Below are 16,247 nucleotides of genomic sequence, written 5' to 3' on the forward strand. Positions count from 1 at the left end.
TGCAAGGGCAGTTCAATGTGTGAAAATCAATTAATGTAAAACATCATGATACAAAATAAAACATTATGCTAAGTGAAAGAAGCCAGACACAAAGGACCAATTATTCAATAGCAGCTTTTACCCTTAGCCTTATTTTATAAGAAAGTTGAGCAACATGCCTGGAACAGACTAGTGGTGACTGTTGAGGCCACAGAGATGTGGCGAAGTGTCTAGGTCACTAAACACATCTCCTAGAAAGAAAAGGTGATCTTATAAAGCATTAAGAATGGGAGAATCGCCATATTGAGTCAGGTTCTTATTCCATGCACTCTAATGTAATTTCTTTGACAAGATCCTTTGTATGGGCACATGGATATCTCCTTTGATATCTACCTCCAAAGACTGAGTAGCCTCCTCTCACATCTAAATTCCTGAGCTACATCTTAAACATGAATTGATCTAAATTGCTTCCGTATAAACACAGCAAAAAACATGATACTTTATGTAAATTGTTTTCAAGTCTGCAAGAATCATAAACTGAAAGCATTTATACGTATGGACTTTTTGCACTGGTATTGCTATTTGAAGGAGCATTTGTCTGTCAGGGGAGAACAGTGGGTTCTAAAAATAAACTAGACTGTAGAAAAAGAATAAAGGTTTCATCTTTTTCCATTGAACTATGTTCAAGAGTTCAAGATTCAAGTATTAAAGACATTCAAATGAATGTAGCACTTCTGTTGTAACCTTTGGGTTAGACAGGCTGCCTGCATTATCTCCGTGATCCCATAACTACTTCTTGATTTCCTAAAGACCAGGACTTTGGAGAACCCTAAATGAGGAGAAGACTCTAAAAAAGAAATGGTAAAGTCGGATATGTAACAATCAAGGATGTATTCCCTTTTATCATCTGTAGACATGCAGGCATGCACATTTCTATTAGCTTTGTAGAGGTTAAGTTCCATGAAGGTAAGTAGTTTTCTCTTTACTTCACTAATGTATCACCAGAATCTAACTCATCAGCATTGTTGATACTCAGTGATTCCGATCCTCACCATTTCTATGAGATAAGATTCAAGGCTCAGAGACAGTATGGTTTAGATAGTCATGTTGATCAACCCAATTTGCTTTTTGGTTTAATTCAATAAGAAGCAGTAGAAAGTAAAGAAAAACTTTCAAATAAAATATTCTCAGCAATCATGATGCGGTGGGGGGAGCTGTTAATTGGCATCATATCTTTTGTCCTACCAGTATATTGTTTTCTTCCAAGTCATTTATTATTCTTTTTATATCAGAATACACAATTTGACATATTTAGGTTTTTCAAAGATGCTACTTCCAAACAGGTCAAGTCATGCTAAATAAATAAGTAGTTGAATGCTCTCTGCATTCAAGCTTATTTCTGCTTTTCATATATTTTTAAAAAGATTTTATTTATTTATTCATGAGAGACACAGAGAGAGAGAGAGGCAGAGACACAGGCAGAGGGAGAAGCAGGCTCCCTGCAGGGAGCCTGATGTGGGACTTGATCCCAGGACCCCGGGATCACAACCTCAGCCAAAGGCAGATGCTCAACCACTGAGCCACCCTGGCATCCCTATCTTTGCTTTTTAAAACAGATGACAACTGAAGAGTCCAAATTTGAACTAAAAAAAAATGCAAGGTAGCAATCCTCATCTACAGTTCTAATCCCTCAAATCTCTAACTTTTAAAACAATTGCTTTAATGACAAAACCTTACCTGACATCTGTGTTATGTCATATATACACCATATTACTTTTTACAAAATCTAGAAAATCTTGAGTTCCAAAAATAATTGAGGGGCAAGTGATCTGAAGAAAAAGTCTGTGTGTGTGTGTATACATATATATATACACACACACACACATATATATTTTTTAAAGTGGAGACATTAGGCAAATCACAATCTTTCCAGCATTTATTTCATGATTTGGAAAGTTAAAGTTAGGGTTAGGCTAGACAACCTCTGAAATCCAGGACAGTAATTAAATTCTAGGAATGTACCCGATCATTTTATACCCTGAAACACACAACAACTTGTGTTCAATTTTGGATTCTGTTTAATTTCTGTAAGTTTCTGGGCAGTTAGCTTTGCCTGTTACACGTGACAAGCACACATTATTAGATATCTCTTCAACTATGTAAGTGAATTCAGGTTTAGTACCTGCTGTGCCAAACACAGAAGATACGCCTTCCATAATGGTCTTGTGGATACTGGGATGAGAGAGGACAAATGCAAGGGTCCAGAACGCAACCTTAAAAAAACAAAACAAAAAACACGAATCAAACAATACAAACTTCTTTGAAAATGAATAAAAGCATCTGTAGTATTAGCTATAAACATGAAAAGAAACCAGGAAAATGTTTAAATTAAACTTAAAACCATGTTAGTACAGAGAATTTTTGAAAACCACTAGATTTTATGTACAAGAGAGATGTTATATATACCTCTGAGAGGTCAAATCTATAATTTTATTCTGTCACTATAGTTTAACTCTGTTGTTTATACAGATTAAATTATCTTTGCTACAAAATGAGGCAGGATTTTTTTACAAATGCATGTTATAAAATATTATATATGCATACATTAAATATTCAGAAACAATGAATTATGACATTTAAAATGTTTATCCAAATTAAAATATTTTTTAAAATTTGCTTTTCATGAAATAGAAATAAATGAGCAAATCATTTATTTATCATTGCAAATTCTCTTTAGATCAAAGAAAACTGTTTCATATCTTTCCTCACTGTGGTATTACAAGGTAAAATTATACTGCCATACATCTCAAAAATTAACTTTCCACTAACTTGGGGAGGTGTTTTTCCTTCTATTTTTAGGTTGCACAACAAAGGAACCTATATAAAATCAATAAAAGAAGTTTGGGTTTCCCTTTTGTCTTTTCTGGAAACATGTATTGGAAAAGAAATTTCATCTAGGAAAATCAGTCCTGAAAGACTCAGACAATACTTAATATTTAAAACACTTAAGTTTTTTTTGTCTCTTGTGAGGCAACTTTAAATGTCTTTAAATAATCCCAATACTCCCCTCTGTGGTCAAAAAAGGAAGAGCAACTGTCTGAAGGGAAGCCCTCAAGCAAGCCAAATTTCATACTCCTCATGGTTTTCCCCCCCGGGGCATGAAACCTGACAATGCCAGCGTAAATGTGGTACTGTGTACATAAACAGAGTGAATGGGAGAACCATGGCATGGCCACCACCGCCTGGAGAGCCTCCTTCTGTGGCATTATCCAGTTTACCAAAGACTTACCCTAGAGATCATCCAGTCCATTTTACAGTAGAAGAAACAGGCTCAGAAAGCACTCTTCTCTTGTCTACCCACTCAGGCCCCTTCTACTACTAACTATGGATACAAGTGCTAAATTACTGGATTTAATTAATAACCACTCCATACTCAATTCATCTTATTTAAAGGGTCAGAGTTCTTATTAGGGGGAAAGAGAGGTTAGTGATAGCACACAGATTTTCAGTTGTACAAAAACGGTTCAGAGTTATTATACTAACAAGTGCTTAGAGTCTTAAAGATTCACAAAAATTGGGTAATACTTATTTTTTATAATGAACACAGGGAATTCAGCTAAATTATAAATGGCTGCACAAAGGTGCTATATATCATTTTTAAATTTGGTAAAAAACTCAATTACTTTTTCAAAAAGAAAAGTCACATAAAAGACAGTAATGAGTAAATACGAAATTTACATGTATTACCAAAACAACAAACAAGAATAAATGACCTTGAGATCTTTGTGCATGCCCAGGTAAAAACTGCTCCCCAAGGTGCCAATTAGTATTTTGCCGAAGAGATCAAGTCCATGCCGAGGGCCACTCAAGAAGGGGAAGAGGGACCTGGCTCACTTAACTTCACAAGCAGCCACTGCAATCCTTTTGGAGAGGTAAGAATAAAGGAAAGAAGGGACAAGGAGGATACCCCTGATCTTATAGAAGAAGATGAAGCGGGTATGTTTTTCAGCATCAATTATTCCTCCATGCAAAGAAAGACTTAACAAATACTGATGGAGTCTCTATAACACATTAGTCTTCTACAATCATGGTAAACACAAATATGTGTCAGATATCATTCCTGCCCAAAGAACTTTCATGTCTAATTGGGGATATGAAATACAGTCAGGAGGAAAAAGAACTCAGTGTGCAGGCAATGGGTGTAACAGACAACACAGGCTGTGGGAGCTGAGGGTAAGGTGGGGTGGGGTGGGGTGGGGTGGGGGTTATGGTCAGTACTGAAAGGATTCAGAAAGAGCTTGGGAGGAACAATACCAAAGATAAAAATGTCAGCAGTGAGACTGGTTCTGGAAAAAATGTTCCTATAAAGTTTATTTGGCAGGAATCTCTTGGAACTTGGAAATGGTTTTCCCATACAAATGATTTTGCAAATTATGGTTAATATTTTGGGCTAGTCTACCAAAATTCACCTCAACCATAATGGAGCCTTCTGGAGACCTGTCTTGTCCCAAGCCTATCTGAAGCCCGAGCTCTGAGTTCCAAGGGCCTTGAGGCAGAGCCCAGAATGGGAGAAAAGAGAAGACATAGGCATGAAGAAAGGGCAGGTCCCATCACCTGTCCCTCTGGCAGGGCTTTTATTCTCTAGGCAGAGGCGGGAGATCACATAGAAGCTGGACAGCAGTGGCTACTCCTACCCTGAGGCATTGTTTTGGAAGTCAGGGCAGTTTATTATTAATGGGCCATTGAAAGCAACGGCTGCAACAATGGCCTTAATTTTTATAAAAGACAAAATCTGACATTGAGCACCTTCTTTGTTCCAGGGACTGTGAGCCACATTCCATATCTTAAAAATACAATGCTCATGACCATCCTCTGAGGTAGATAACATTAATCCTATTTTATAGATAAGAACACTGAGGTTTGGAGAGGTTAAACAATTGGTTCACTTGTCACCCAGCACTGGGATTTGGCCTTGTGCCTGACTCTAAAGCCTTTCCAGGGTCTCTGCCTGCACACCAGCTGTCTCTTGGAGGTGCCAACAAGAGCCAGCAAGATGGAACTTTCATCAGACACTTTCTTTCTGAAATTAATGATTTAAATCCTTTCAGGCAAGTGCCAGGAACAAATTCCAAAGAACTGACTTCCCCTGAGTCAGATCAATGGGGCTTTGTGTCCCTTTCTTCTGGAGGATCTCTCTAATGAGATCTTGAAAATTAATCCTGTGACAGGAGTGGCTGTTTTGTTGCTGCTTTGGGAGCTGTTCTGACATTTGCCTTTTAATTTTGCTATAGCTTAATCAGTATCCAAGAAAACTATGTAAGGAGAAATCAGGGCATAATATCAGAGGCATATAAAGAAGGAGAAAGGATTAGAAATTTTTATTTGCCTGTGCCAGATGAAGTACATATGGCTGACACACGTTTGAGCAGAGACCAGAATTTCTATTTCTGCTTTCACCCAATCAGTTTTACAACACATGAAAAGAAACTAGACTATCAGTACTTACAAAGCCTTCACTTAGGAGGAAGGAGAATTTAATAATACCTAAAATATCTTACTTCTATTTGTTAGAAGAAACAAAGAAAATGGCCACATTTATCATTAGAGATGGGCTGAATATTCCTGTTTAGTAGAAAACAAATATGTGAAAAAGGCTACCCTTTAATTCCTCAAATAATGTAAGTGCAGCTTAAGCTAATGTGAAATCCTCACTAATATGCATCAAACAAGAAGTGGCCAACATACCACATGGCTTTAATCTAGTTCATAACAGCTTTAAAAAGAAACTGTTAAAAAGTCTCTGCTCTCCTTAGTATTGTGAATTCCAATGTCACCATCTCTATTCATGGGGAACCTACAGGACCAAGATGCCAAGTAACACAAACAGGAATGGTGCACAGAAGGAGAATGGGTGGAGGCGGGGGACAAAGAACTACTATACGCTGGGTACCAGCTGGGTTTATCTCACTGAATCCTCACAACCACCTTGTAGAGAAAGGAGGGTGGCCATTCATTAAATACTCAGGTCCTAGAACCATATCAGGAGTTGTATTATCCCTTTGTTACCCATAAGGAAATGGAGGCTGAGGGTTTAAAGATCTCCATGAGGTTCTATAGCTCTGGTGCAGGGTATCTTGATTCAAGCCCCATTCCATCTCAGACTATCCATTTTCCTACTCTCTCTCCAATAAAATGTTAGAGTCAAGACTTCCTCATCTTTGCAGCACCAACACTAAGCATGTTTGTTGCCTGACAAAGAAAGTGCTCCATAGGCAGGTGTTGTCACAACTGACCCCAGAAAGCAAGCTTTACCCTTAGCCTGCTATAAGCTGCCTTGCAGAGGGCAGAATTTACTTAACATCTCGGCTTTGCCTCCTCTGTGGTATTATTAGATTTCACTCTGCAGTCAGTTTTGTTTTTCTATCTCACAACCAAATCCACTGTAGCCTTTTTCTTTCCCATAATAGAGAATTGAAAAGATTGGGAAAAAAAAGGAAAGAAAAATGAAGGAAAAAATTGAAATTGAAGTAGACAGAAATGTAACCATTCCTTGACTTATACTTACAGGGACAGCATTTGACAGAGAAGCCCAAAGTAGTAAGAGCCCATAATTGGGGCTCTTTTCTTCCTTTCTTTCCATCTCTACAATATCCAGCATAGTCTGCATCAGTGTCTGTTTAAAAGAAATACATATCATCAAACCACACCTATGTGACAAAGACTGATATTAATAAACAAAGACCATGCAGTTTTCCTTAATCTCAAATATATTATTTCTGCCATTCCTACATTTGCAGCTTGAGGTATGCTAAGGGATTTATATACTTACTGTTGCATAGTAATTAGGAGTTGGGACTCTCTAGCACAACTGCTTTACTGCATTGGTTCAAATCCTAGCTTAGTTTTTTTCTTTTTTCTTAAAGACTATTTTTTAGAGCAATTTTGAGTTTAAAATAAAATTGAGAGGAAGGTACAAAGACTTCCCATATAACCCTTACCCCCACACATGCATAGAGCCTTCTCTATCAATATCATTCACCAAGATGGTATTTTTTTTTATAGCATGGATCAAGGACACAGACACATCATAATTACCTAAATTCCATAGTTTACCTTACCATAGTTCATTCTTGGCATTTAAACTCTATAGTTTTGGACAAATGCATGATGATATATATCCACTATTATGATGTCATGCAAATTATTTTCACTGCCCTAAAAATCCTCTATGCTCTGCCAATATATCTCCTCCCTCCTTCCCCCAAAATCACTGATCTTTTTCTTTTCTCCACATCTTGCATTTTCCAGAATGTCATATAGTTGAAATCATATATTATGTAGCCTTCTTAGATTGGCACCTTTCACTTATTTATGGTCCCTTAATGTCTTCTCATGGTTTGATAGCTCATTTCTTCTTAGTGCTGAATAATAATATCCCATTCCCTAGATGTATAGTTTACCTATTTACCTAATGAAGGATATCTTTGGTGGCTTCCAAGTTTGGCAATTATGAATAAAGCTATTATAAACATCCATATGTAGGTTTTTGTGTGGACATAAATTTTCAAATCATTTGGGCAAATAGCAAGGGGCACAATTACTAGATTTTATGGTTGAGATTATGCTTTGCTTTGTAAGAAACCATCAAAGTGTCTGAACCATTCTGGATTCCCATCAACACTGAGTGAGAGGTCTTGTTGCTCCACGTCCTCACCAGCATTTGGTGGTGTCAGTGTTCCAGATCCTGGCCAGAATAAGTGTAGTGGTATCTCAGTGTTGTTTTCATTTGCATTTTCCTGATGACATATGATGTAGAGCATCTTTTCATATATTTTCCATTTTCTCTCATGGATTGTGTTTTTGATGTTATATCTCAATAGGTATGACCATACCCAAGGTCAACTAGGTTTTCTCCTATGTTATATTCTAGTAGTTTTATACTTTTGTATTTTACTATCCATGAACATAAAATATCTATCTACTTAGTTCTTTGGTTTTGTTCATTAGAGTTTTGTAGCATTCCACATACAGATCTTATATACCTTTTGTCAAGTTTACACCTAAGTATTTCATTTGGGGGGATACTAATGTAAATGGTATTGTTTTTCTAATTTCACACTCCACTCTTTCATTGTTGGTACATGGGAAAGCAATAAACTTCCAAATATTAACTTGTATCCTGCAACTCTGCTATAATAGCTTGTTAGTTCCAGTAGTTTTTTGTTGATTTTCTTGGATTTTCTACATATATGATCATAACACCTGTGAAGAACAAGTTTTAAGTCTTCCTTTCCAATCTGTGTAACTTTTATTTCCTTTCTTGATTTATTACATAGGACTTTCAGTACTATGTTGAAAAGGAGTTGTAAAGGGGGCATCTGGGTGGGTCAGTGGTTGAGGGTCTGCCTTTGGCTCAGGTCGTGATCCCAGGATCCTGGGACTGAGTCCTGCATCAGGCTCCCTACGGGGAGCCTGCTTCTCCCCCTGCCTATGTCTCTGCCTCTGTGTCTCATGAATGAATAAATAAAATCTTAAAAAAAAAAAAAAAAGAAAGAAAGAAAGAAAGAAAAGGAGTGGTAAAGAGGACACCCTTGCTATGGGGTTCTGGTACCAATTTCTACTGTGTGTGTATATGTGTGTGTGTGTGTGGGGGGGCGAATTCCAAACAACAATAAGCAATACTCAGGACACTATCTGAGTAAACTAAAATTCAACTCAGTTTAGTACAATTCTGACTCTATCTAACCAGAAATAACATGAGGTTCTACAGGTTAAGGGTTTAGTCCTACAAGACTATACTCTTACTCCAACCTCCCACCTGCCCTTCAGACACCAGTCACAGCTCAGGTGACTCACCTGTACTTCAGACCAACTGGCCACAGATCGGAAGTTCCAACAACCTCCTCCCTGGAATTCAGATGCCAGCTGCAAGTCTACGCTGTTATCAGTATTTCTGACTGACTGGCTATATAAATCAGTTTGTCGGGATCCCTGGGTGGCGCAGCGGTTTGGCGCCTGCCTTTGGCCCAGGGCGCGATCCTGGAGACCCGGGATCAAATCCCATGTCGGGCTCCTGGTGCATGGAGCCTGCTTCTCCCTCTGCCTATGTCTCTGCCTCTCTCTCTCTCTCTCTGTGTGTGTGTGTGACTATCATAAATAATAAATAAATAAATAAATAAATAAATAAATAAATAAATAAATAAATAAATCAGTTTGTCATGACCCCTTCCTCAGGTTCAATTAATTTGCTGAAGGGACTCACAGAAGTCAGAGAAACATTTTATTTACAGGATTACCAGCTTATCATAGAATGACAAAGGATACAGACATCCAGATAACCATACATAATCATTTCATTTATATATAAGCATACACAAGTGTGGATGTACACATATATATATATACACACACACACACACACATATTTTTATCTGAATACATTGTTGCTATTATAATTTGAACAAATTGTCACCTGTTAGATCAATTAAGGAAAACAAATTTTTATTTCCCCTTTACTTATTTCTTTGATGCTCTTCCTTTCTTTATAGCTCTGAGTTTCTGACCTATATTATTTTTCTTCTCTCTGAAGAACTCTCTTTAATATTTCTTGTATGGAAGGTCTACTGACAACAAACTCCTTCATTTTTTGTCTGTGAAAGCCTTTAATTCTCCTTAGCTTTTTTTTTAAAAAAATATATTTTATTTATTTATTTATTCATGAGAGACAGAGAGAAAGTGAGAGGCAGAGACACAGGCAGAGGGAGAAGCAGGCTCCATGCAGGAAGCCCAATGTAGGATTTGATCCTGGGACTCCAGGATCACAACCCTGAGCCAAAGGCAGGTGGTCAACTGCTGAGGCACCCAGGGACCCCCTCTCCTTCACTTTTAAAGGATAATTTCACAGGGTACAGAATTCCAGATTGGTGGGGTTTTTCTTACTCACTATTCTTTTAGTATTTCACTCTACTGTATTTTTGCTTTGCATGGTTTCTAAGGAGAAGTCAGGTATAATTCTTATCTTTGTTCCTCTATAGGTATGGTGTTTTTCCTTCTGGCTTCTTTAGGATTTTTTAAATCTTTTTTTTCTTTTTGTTTGTTTTTTTTTGTAATTTAAAAATGATATGCTAAGGTGTAGTTTTTGGAATTTACATGCTTGGTGTTCTCTGAGCTTCCTGGATCTATGGTTTGGTGTCTGACATCAATTGGAAGAAAATTCTGTCATTATTGTTTCAAATAGTTCTTCTGTTCCTTCCTCCCTTTCTTCTTCTTCTTCTAGTATCCCCTCCCCACTGTATGTATGCTATACCTTTTGTAGTTGTCCCACAGTTCCACAGTCTTTGGATAGTCTATCCTATTTTTCTAAGTCTTTGTTCACTTTGCTGTTCAGTTTTTGGGGGATTCAACTGATATATCCTCTAGAGATTCTTTTCTCAGCTGTACCAGTCTACAAATAAGCCCATCAAAGGCATCCTTCATTTCTGTTACAGTGTTTATTATATATAGGATTTGATTTTGGTTCATTCTTAGGATTTCCATCTCTCTGGTTATACTGTCCACCTGTTCTGGCATGCTGTCCACTTTATGCATTAGAGCCCTTGGCATATTAATCACAGTCGTTTTAAAGTCCTAGTCTGATAATTCTAATGTTGGCCTGTTCAGCTTTCTACTTGTTGTTAGGATGGAGTGGCAACTTCCAAGATCCTTATGTGTGGAACCAGAACCTGGCTTAGTTGTTCAAGGCCCGGGCAACTTTGGACCAGTTACTTTAAGCTCTGTGTCTCCATTTTGTCATCTATAAAATAGTTATAACATAGTACCTACCTCATAGGATTGTTGTGAGAATTAAATCAGTTATCACCTATAAAGTGCTTAACACAAAACTCAGTACATATAATCATTTGGACAAATTTTGTAAATAAACCCCTGGGTTTAGGAAAATGCAAGCAATATAGAAACAAAGATATCTGGAACATTCCAGAGAAAACCCTTCCCTCATTTGCCATGAAGATTCTTAGCCTATATACCGCGGAGAAAGCACTGCCACACCAGGATAGAGTATAAATACCACAATATGCAGAGAACAGGTATTTGACTAGAATGGCACCAATCAAGATCAGAGCCCCATCCAAAGCTACCTAGGATTTTCCTCAGGTCATCACACAAATTCCATGAAAGCTTTCTTTTCACTGGGAGGTTTTCCAGTCATGCTTTTGTCAATAGTCATTCCCCATCATGGGGAAGAAATTCAGACACTGTAACATTTTCATTAAGTTACTCATGTATGTTGAATCTTAAATAACTTGGGTTAGGTGATAAAAATAATGGTAGCTAATGTCTAGTATTTGCTTGCTAAGGTAAATACTATTTTAAGTGCTTTACAAGTATTTAACCATTTATTCCTCACCACAATTTGAAGAAGTAGATACTATTATCACCTTCACCATTTTACATTTGAGGAAACTGAAGCACAATTAAGTTAGGGAACTTTGCCAGGGACAGGTAGCTTTTCTGTGGTTGAGCTGGGATTCAAACCCTGTGAGCCTGGCCCTGGCTCCAGAGCCCACACTCTTAGCTCCTGTACTATCCTGCCCCATGAGAGATACAGTCCACAACTCTCCTGGATTAGGGATTAAGAGAACTGTATTGTACCATCACGAAGGAGTTTTGCTTCAGATATTATAAGAATTAACTATTAAATCATTATCGGGGCACCTGGGTGGCTCAGTGGTTGAGCGTCTGCCTTCACCTCAGTGTGTAATCCTTGGGCCCTGGGATCGATTCCTACATTGGGCTCCTTGCAGGGAGCCTGCTTCTCCCTCTGTCTATGTCTCTGCCTCTCTCTGTGTCTCTCATGAATAAATAAATATAATCTTTAAAAAATAAATAAACTGGATCACTATCAGAGAAAATACATGATGAGAGTTACTTACAAAGGCATGTAATGTTTTAAAAGTGATTAACCACTCTAATCCTCAGCTTTCTGGTTTTAATAAGCTCCAGTTTTCCGGGTATTAGAGTTGTTGTGAAAAGTAAATGAGTCATGAATTTGTGAAATGTGTAATACTAGGCCTAGCACAGAGTAAGCTCTCCATAAACATTAGTGATGTCTTATTGTTTTTGTAACAATGGATTAGCAAAATTATAAATTATTTAAGTATAAATTTTATTTATGGCTAGTTTTTATCATACAACGTAAATTGGTACAACACAAAATTTATATCTCATGGAAAATCCTATACATGGATTTCACCCTTTGGATATGCTATTCTGTAGATGAAATCTTAATTTTATTATTATTATTATTAATTTTAAAGATTTTATTTATTTATTCATGAGAGACACAGAGAGAGAGAGAGAGGCAGAGACACAGGCAGAGGGAGAAGCAGGCTCCATGCAGGGAGCCCGACGTGGGACTCGGTCCCAGGACTCCAGGATCACGCCCCGGGCCAAAGGCAGGCGTTAAACTGCTGTGCTACCCAGGGATCCCGAAATCCTAATTTTAAATGAAAATACTAGCTTAATACATATATAGAATAATGAGGGAGAAATTATCACACTTAATGTTTATAATTTGATAAAATGTGTAATATTTCCAAAAAACAAAAACTTCTTCCAGTCTTCTGCTTAACTAGGCCATTGAAATCTACTTACACAGTAGAAGACAACAGAATCTTTTATTTTCTTCTTAGAACGCATTTAAAAAAAAATGGGTACAAAACACAAGCTCAGTGTGAACACTGCTGGAAGAAACAGAAGTGATACACAAGAAAGTGAAAACTGCTCATGAATGATCAAACTGAGTTCTACCCCAAAGTCTTAAGCATTGGATTAGCTTCAGCAAACTCCAAAATCTGTCTTTACTCAAATATAGAGTTAGAGTACATATGATCAAAAATGACTCATTTTTTCACAGTAGGAAAAAGAAATGCTACTCTAGAAGTACTGTCAGTGGAAGGTTTTAGCTGGGACATTAAAAACCCTGTTTGCTAGGCCCATAGATTACAGATCTAGCTGGGATCAGCTTTTATACTCATCTTTACCCCTAATCCTGAAAAATTATGCAAGTGAAAATGTGTTCATCTGGGTCTGTTTATAAAATAGAACCTTTAGATGAAACATTTATCAATGAAGGGCATTCCAGAATATCTTTCTATTCCCTTTAGTTAGGGAGATACCTAACCATTCACACATCCCTTTTGTCCTAAAGTTATCTTCCTCTCCAGTGTTAGAGTTGCTCATGAAAACTTTTGCTATAATAATGTAAAGTAAGCCAAGAAAAATGTTTGATACTATGTATAAATAATAAAAGGTCTTATTTTTAATGATAACCACATGGTATAAACTGTTAGGTAGTCCTCACTACTCTCTAACTGCTTCACAAATATTAACTCATTTAATCTCACATTCTATGAGGTAGGTGTAGAACCTGAGTGAAGAGGCAAGGTGCCATGCCCAAGGTCATGTGACTGGTGACTGGATTTGAGCCTGTGTTCAGACCAAGTGAATCCCAGCCTCTAATGCAGGGAGGTCTGGAGCATCAGGTAGTTTTCAAAAACTCCTAGAGATCCTGATGAGCAGGCAGGGTCGAGAATTTTGCATTATACAAGGATCAGAACCTCCTGGAAGGCCTATGAAACCACAAATTTGGGGTGCCTGGGTGCCTGTGCCTTTGGCTCAGGTCATAATCCCGGGGTCCTGGGATTAAGTACTGCATCAGGTTCCCTGCATGGAGCCTGCTTTTCCCTGTGCCTATGTCTCTGCCTCTCTCTCTATGTCTCTCATGAATAAATAAATAAAATCTTAAAAAAAAAAAATAAAAGAAACCACAGATTGGTAGGCTCTACCCCAGAGTTTCCAATTGAGTGGTCCCCAGGCAATGCTGGTACCATTGGTCTAGGAACCACACCTGAAGAACCAGAGCTAGGACACTTGGGACAGTGGCTTCCAATGTATTGCTTTTTAAATTATACCTTACTATCTCCTTTTATTTGGAGACAGAAATAATTAGTGGTAATAGCATCAAGAACAAAGTCTATTTTGCAGAACTCTGTTATCCTTGTCTAATGAGCCATAACTCCCACCTGTCACTGTTGACAAACCTGTATAATATTTAAATCAATAAAAACTTCAACACCTTGTTATATGTTGTTGTCTAGAGTCTTAGTTTTTCCTTATGTGGAAGACCATCAATACCTACTTCATTTTTGGGAGGCTGTTTAATAGAATAATGTATGCAAACATCTAACACAGTACTTGACACAAAAATGTTACCTAAATAATCTCATGATTTTTAGCAAAAAAAAAATTGATCATAACTTATTACTGTTTTCATCCCATATATTTTAGCAAAAAAGCTAAGGTATACTTACCATGGAATTATCTTTTGCAGATTTGTATGTTTTTATATCTGGAATGTTTTTCTCAAAAAGTGCTAAAAGCCACTTTTTGGATTTTGACCAGTTTCTAGGTGAGAAAAAAAAAAAATATGTGCATAAATGGATTTGAAAGCACTTCAGGAGAAACAGGTCATGACATTAAAGGGGAGAATATGGAATTATAATTATTTCTCCAAATTTCTTCTTCAGTTTTTCTAGAATTTCATGCAAGGTCTACCTTCAGACTTATTAGTCCACAAGGAAAATCGAGGGAGCAAGGCAGCCACATCTTAGTGGGGTTTTTTTTGTTTTGTTTGTTTGTCTTTGCAAATAAATGTTTGAATTCTTCTGCGATTGGCATTGAATAAAAAGCAAAAACAAACAAACAAACAAAACAGATCCCAGGACCTGTTTGTTCTACCTTTACTCTGGCTATTTATCTGTTGCTGGAGGATGAAAATTAGCACAGAGACCCCGTGCTGGCTTAAGCCAGGTAAAGCAAACTAGCTATGATCTTTTTAATATTTTCTGACCAGTCACTACTGCAGAGCAACTGCTAAGACATTTAAAAATCATGTGTTATTTTGCATTGGAACCACTGAGCCAATTCTGAAAAATACATTTGACCACACCTCCTTTTGCCCTAGAGAAAACAAGGACCACAATGTTTGACTCTTAAGACTGTTCAGACTTGATGGTTTAGCAGGGTTCCAAACTACAGCAATGAATGTGGTAATATTAAGGAGTAAATGGGATAAAAGCCCCCAAAAGAAATTGTTTCATTCTCATATCTTCTCTATCTCATTTTTGCTCCTCAAAATAAGAAAGGGAAAAAAGAAGTAATACATCTTTCTTCTTTGGTTCCTCCATCAAGTCACACACACCCCCAAAACAAACTGGTCATTAAGAAGGAGCGTCTATCTCTTCCATGTGGATGCTGTTCTACTTAGGACAGGGGAATACAAGATGTGTATGAATTGCTGGGAGGAGCTTGGTCAGTGAATTAATTATAGGGAAGAGCTCTCTACCTTAGGAGACATTCTGGCATCTGGGACCCGTACTCAAAACCTTCATCGTAAGCTTGAAAATGCTGATAGAACTCCCTGATTTTTCCCTCATTTCTGGGAAACAAACCTTTTTTAAAGAGCATATTCATTGTAACTGGATAAAGGAGATTCCTACAAAGATAAAAAACAAATAGAAAGTCAGACCCAATGACTGAAGGAGAAAGGCAAAGGATACAAAAAAAGGTATTATTTAATAGCTATATATTAGAGGTAGATTCTTCTGGGAAAGAGTCACTCTTGAAAGGTTTTAATATTTGCTTACTGTGGTCAAGATAACTTAGGGGTAACTGAAATTGTGGTTTATTTATCGGAAGATTTTAAAATGCTTTCTAAACAAGCACTGGTAGATACTGGCAAATATGAGATGATGAGCAGAAACAAATTGATTCAATATAATTTCAAGTACTTATTATTTAGCAAATAATAGCATTTGCTAAGATACAGACTTAGTCTCAAAAGAGAGCCAAAGAGTCAGGGCAATATAGTTACCAAATTTCCTAAGCTCTCACGGGATCCTACAGATTTAAGCTAGTACTGCTAGATACTAAGCAGTATCTGTTAAGTTATAGATACTATAGTTCCTATCATCATTGAGTTTTGCCATAAGTGAGTAAAATGATTACTGTGACATACATAAATTAAAGAATATCAAAGACTGTTAGTATGACCTAGATTAGTAACACTAAGTACTGCTTGTTTCATTTTTATTTACCATCCCTTCCTCATTTGAAATTTTTCAGGATCTCCTTCCCTCAAAGTTTCAAAGATATCCAAGAATTTGCTTGGTTTTGTTGTAGATACTGGGCATGCCAAAAGTTTGGTTGAT

The 16,247-nt window shown here is 37.2% G+C and overlaps 1 protein-coding gene across 6 annotated transcripts in view; it reads right to left on the reverse strand.

Moving 5' to 3' along the window:
- The window catches only part of CYP39A1 (cytochrome P450 family 39 subfamily A member 1), an 89,828-nt gene that overhangs the window by 56,755 nt on the left and 16,826 nt on the right, over nt 1-16,247 (reverse strand). For all 6 annotated transcript variants that reach the window (XM_038554247.1, XM_038554244.1, XM_038554242.1 and 3 more), the window contains 4 exons: nt 15,383-15,532; nt 14,349-14,442; nt 6,545-6,652; nt 2,162-2,252 (listed from right to left, as the gene is read on the reverse strand). In XM_038554247.1, coding sequence (XP_038410175.1) covers nt 2,162-2,252; nt 6,545-6,652; nt 14,349-14,442; nt 15,383-15,510 — 421 coding nt within the window. In that variant the 5' untranslated portion in view covers nt 15,511-15,532. The remainder of the gene's footprint in view (nt 1-2,161; nt 2,253-6,544; nt 6,653-14,348; nt 14,443-15,382; nt 15,533-16,247) is intronic.

Source organism: Canis lupus, chromosome 12, assembly GCF_011100685.1.
Source record: "Canis lupus familiaris isolate Mischka breed German Shepherd chromosome 12, alternate assembly UU_Cfam_GSD_1.0, whole genome shotgun sequence".
Classification (NCBI taxonomy): Eukaryota; Metazoa; Chordata; class Mammalia; order Carnivora; family Canidae; genus Canis; species Canis lupus.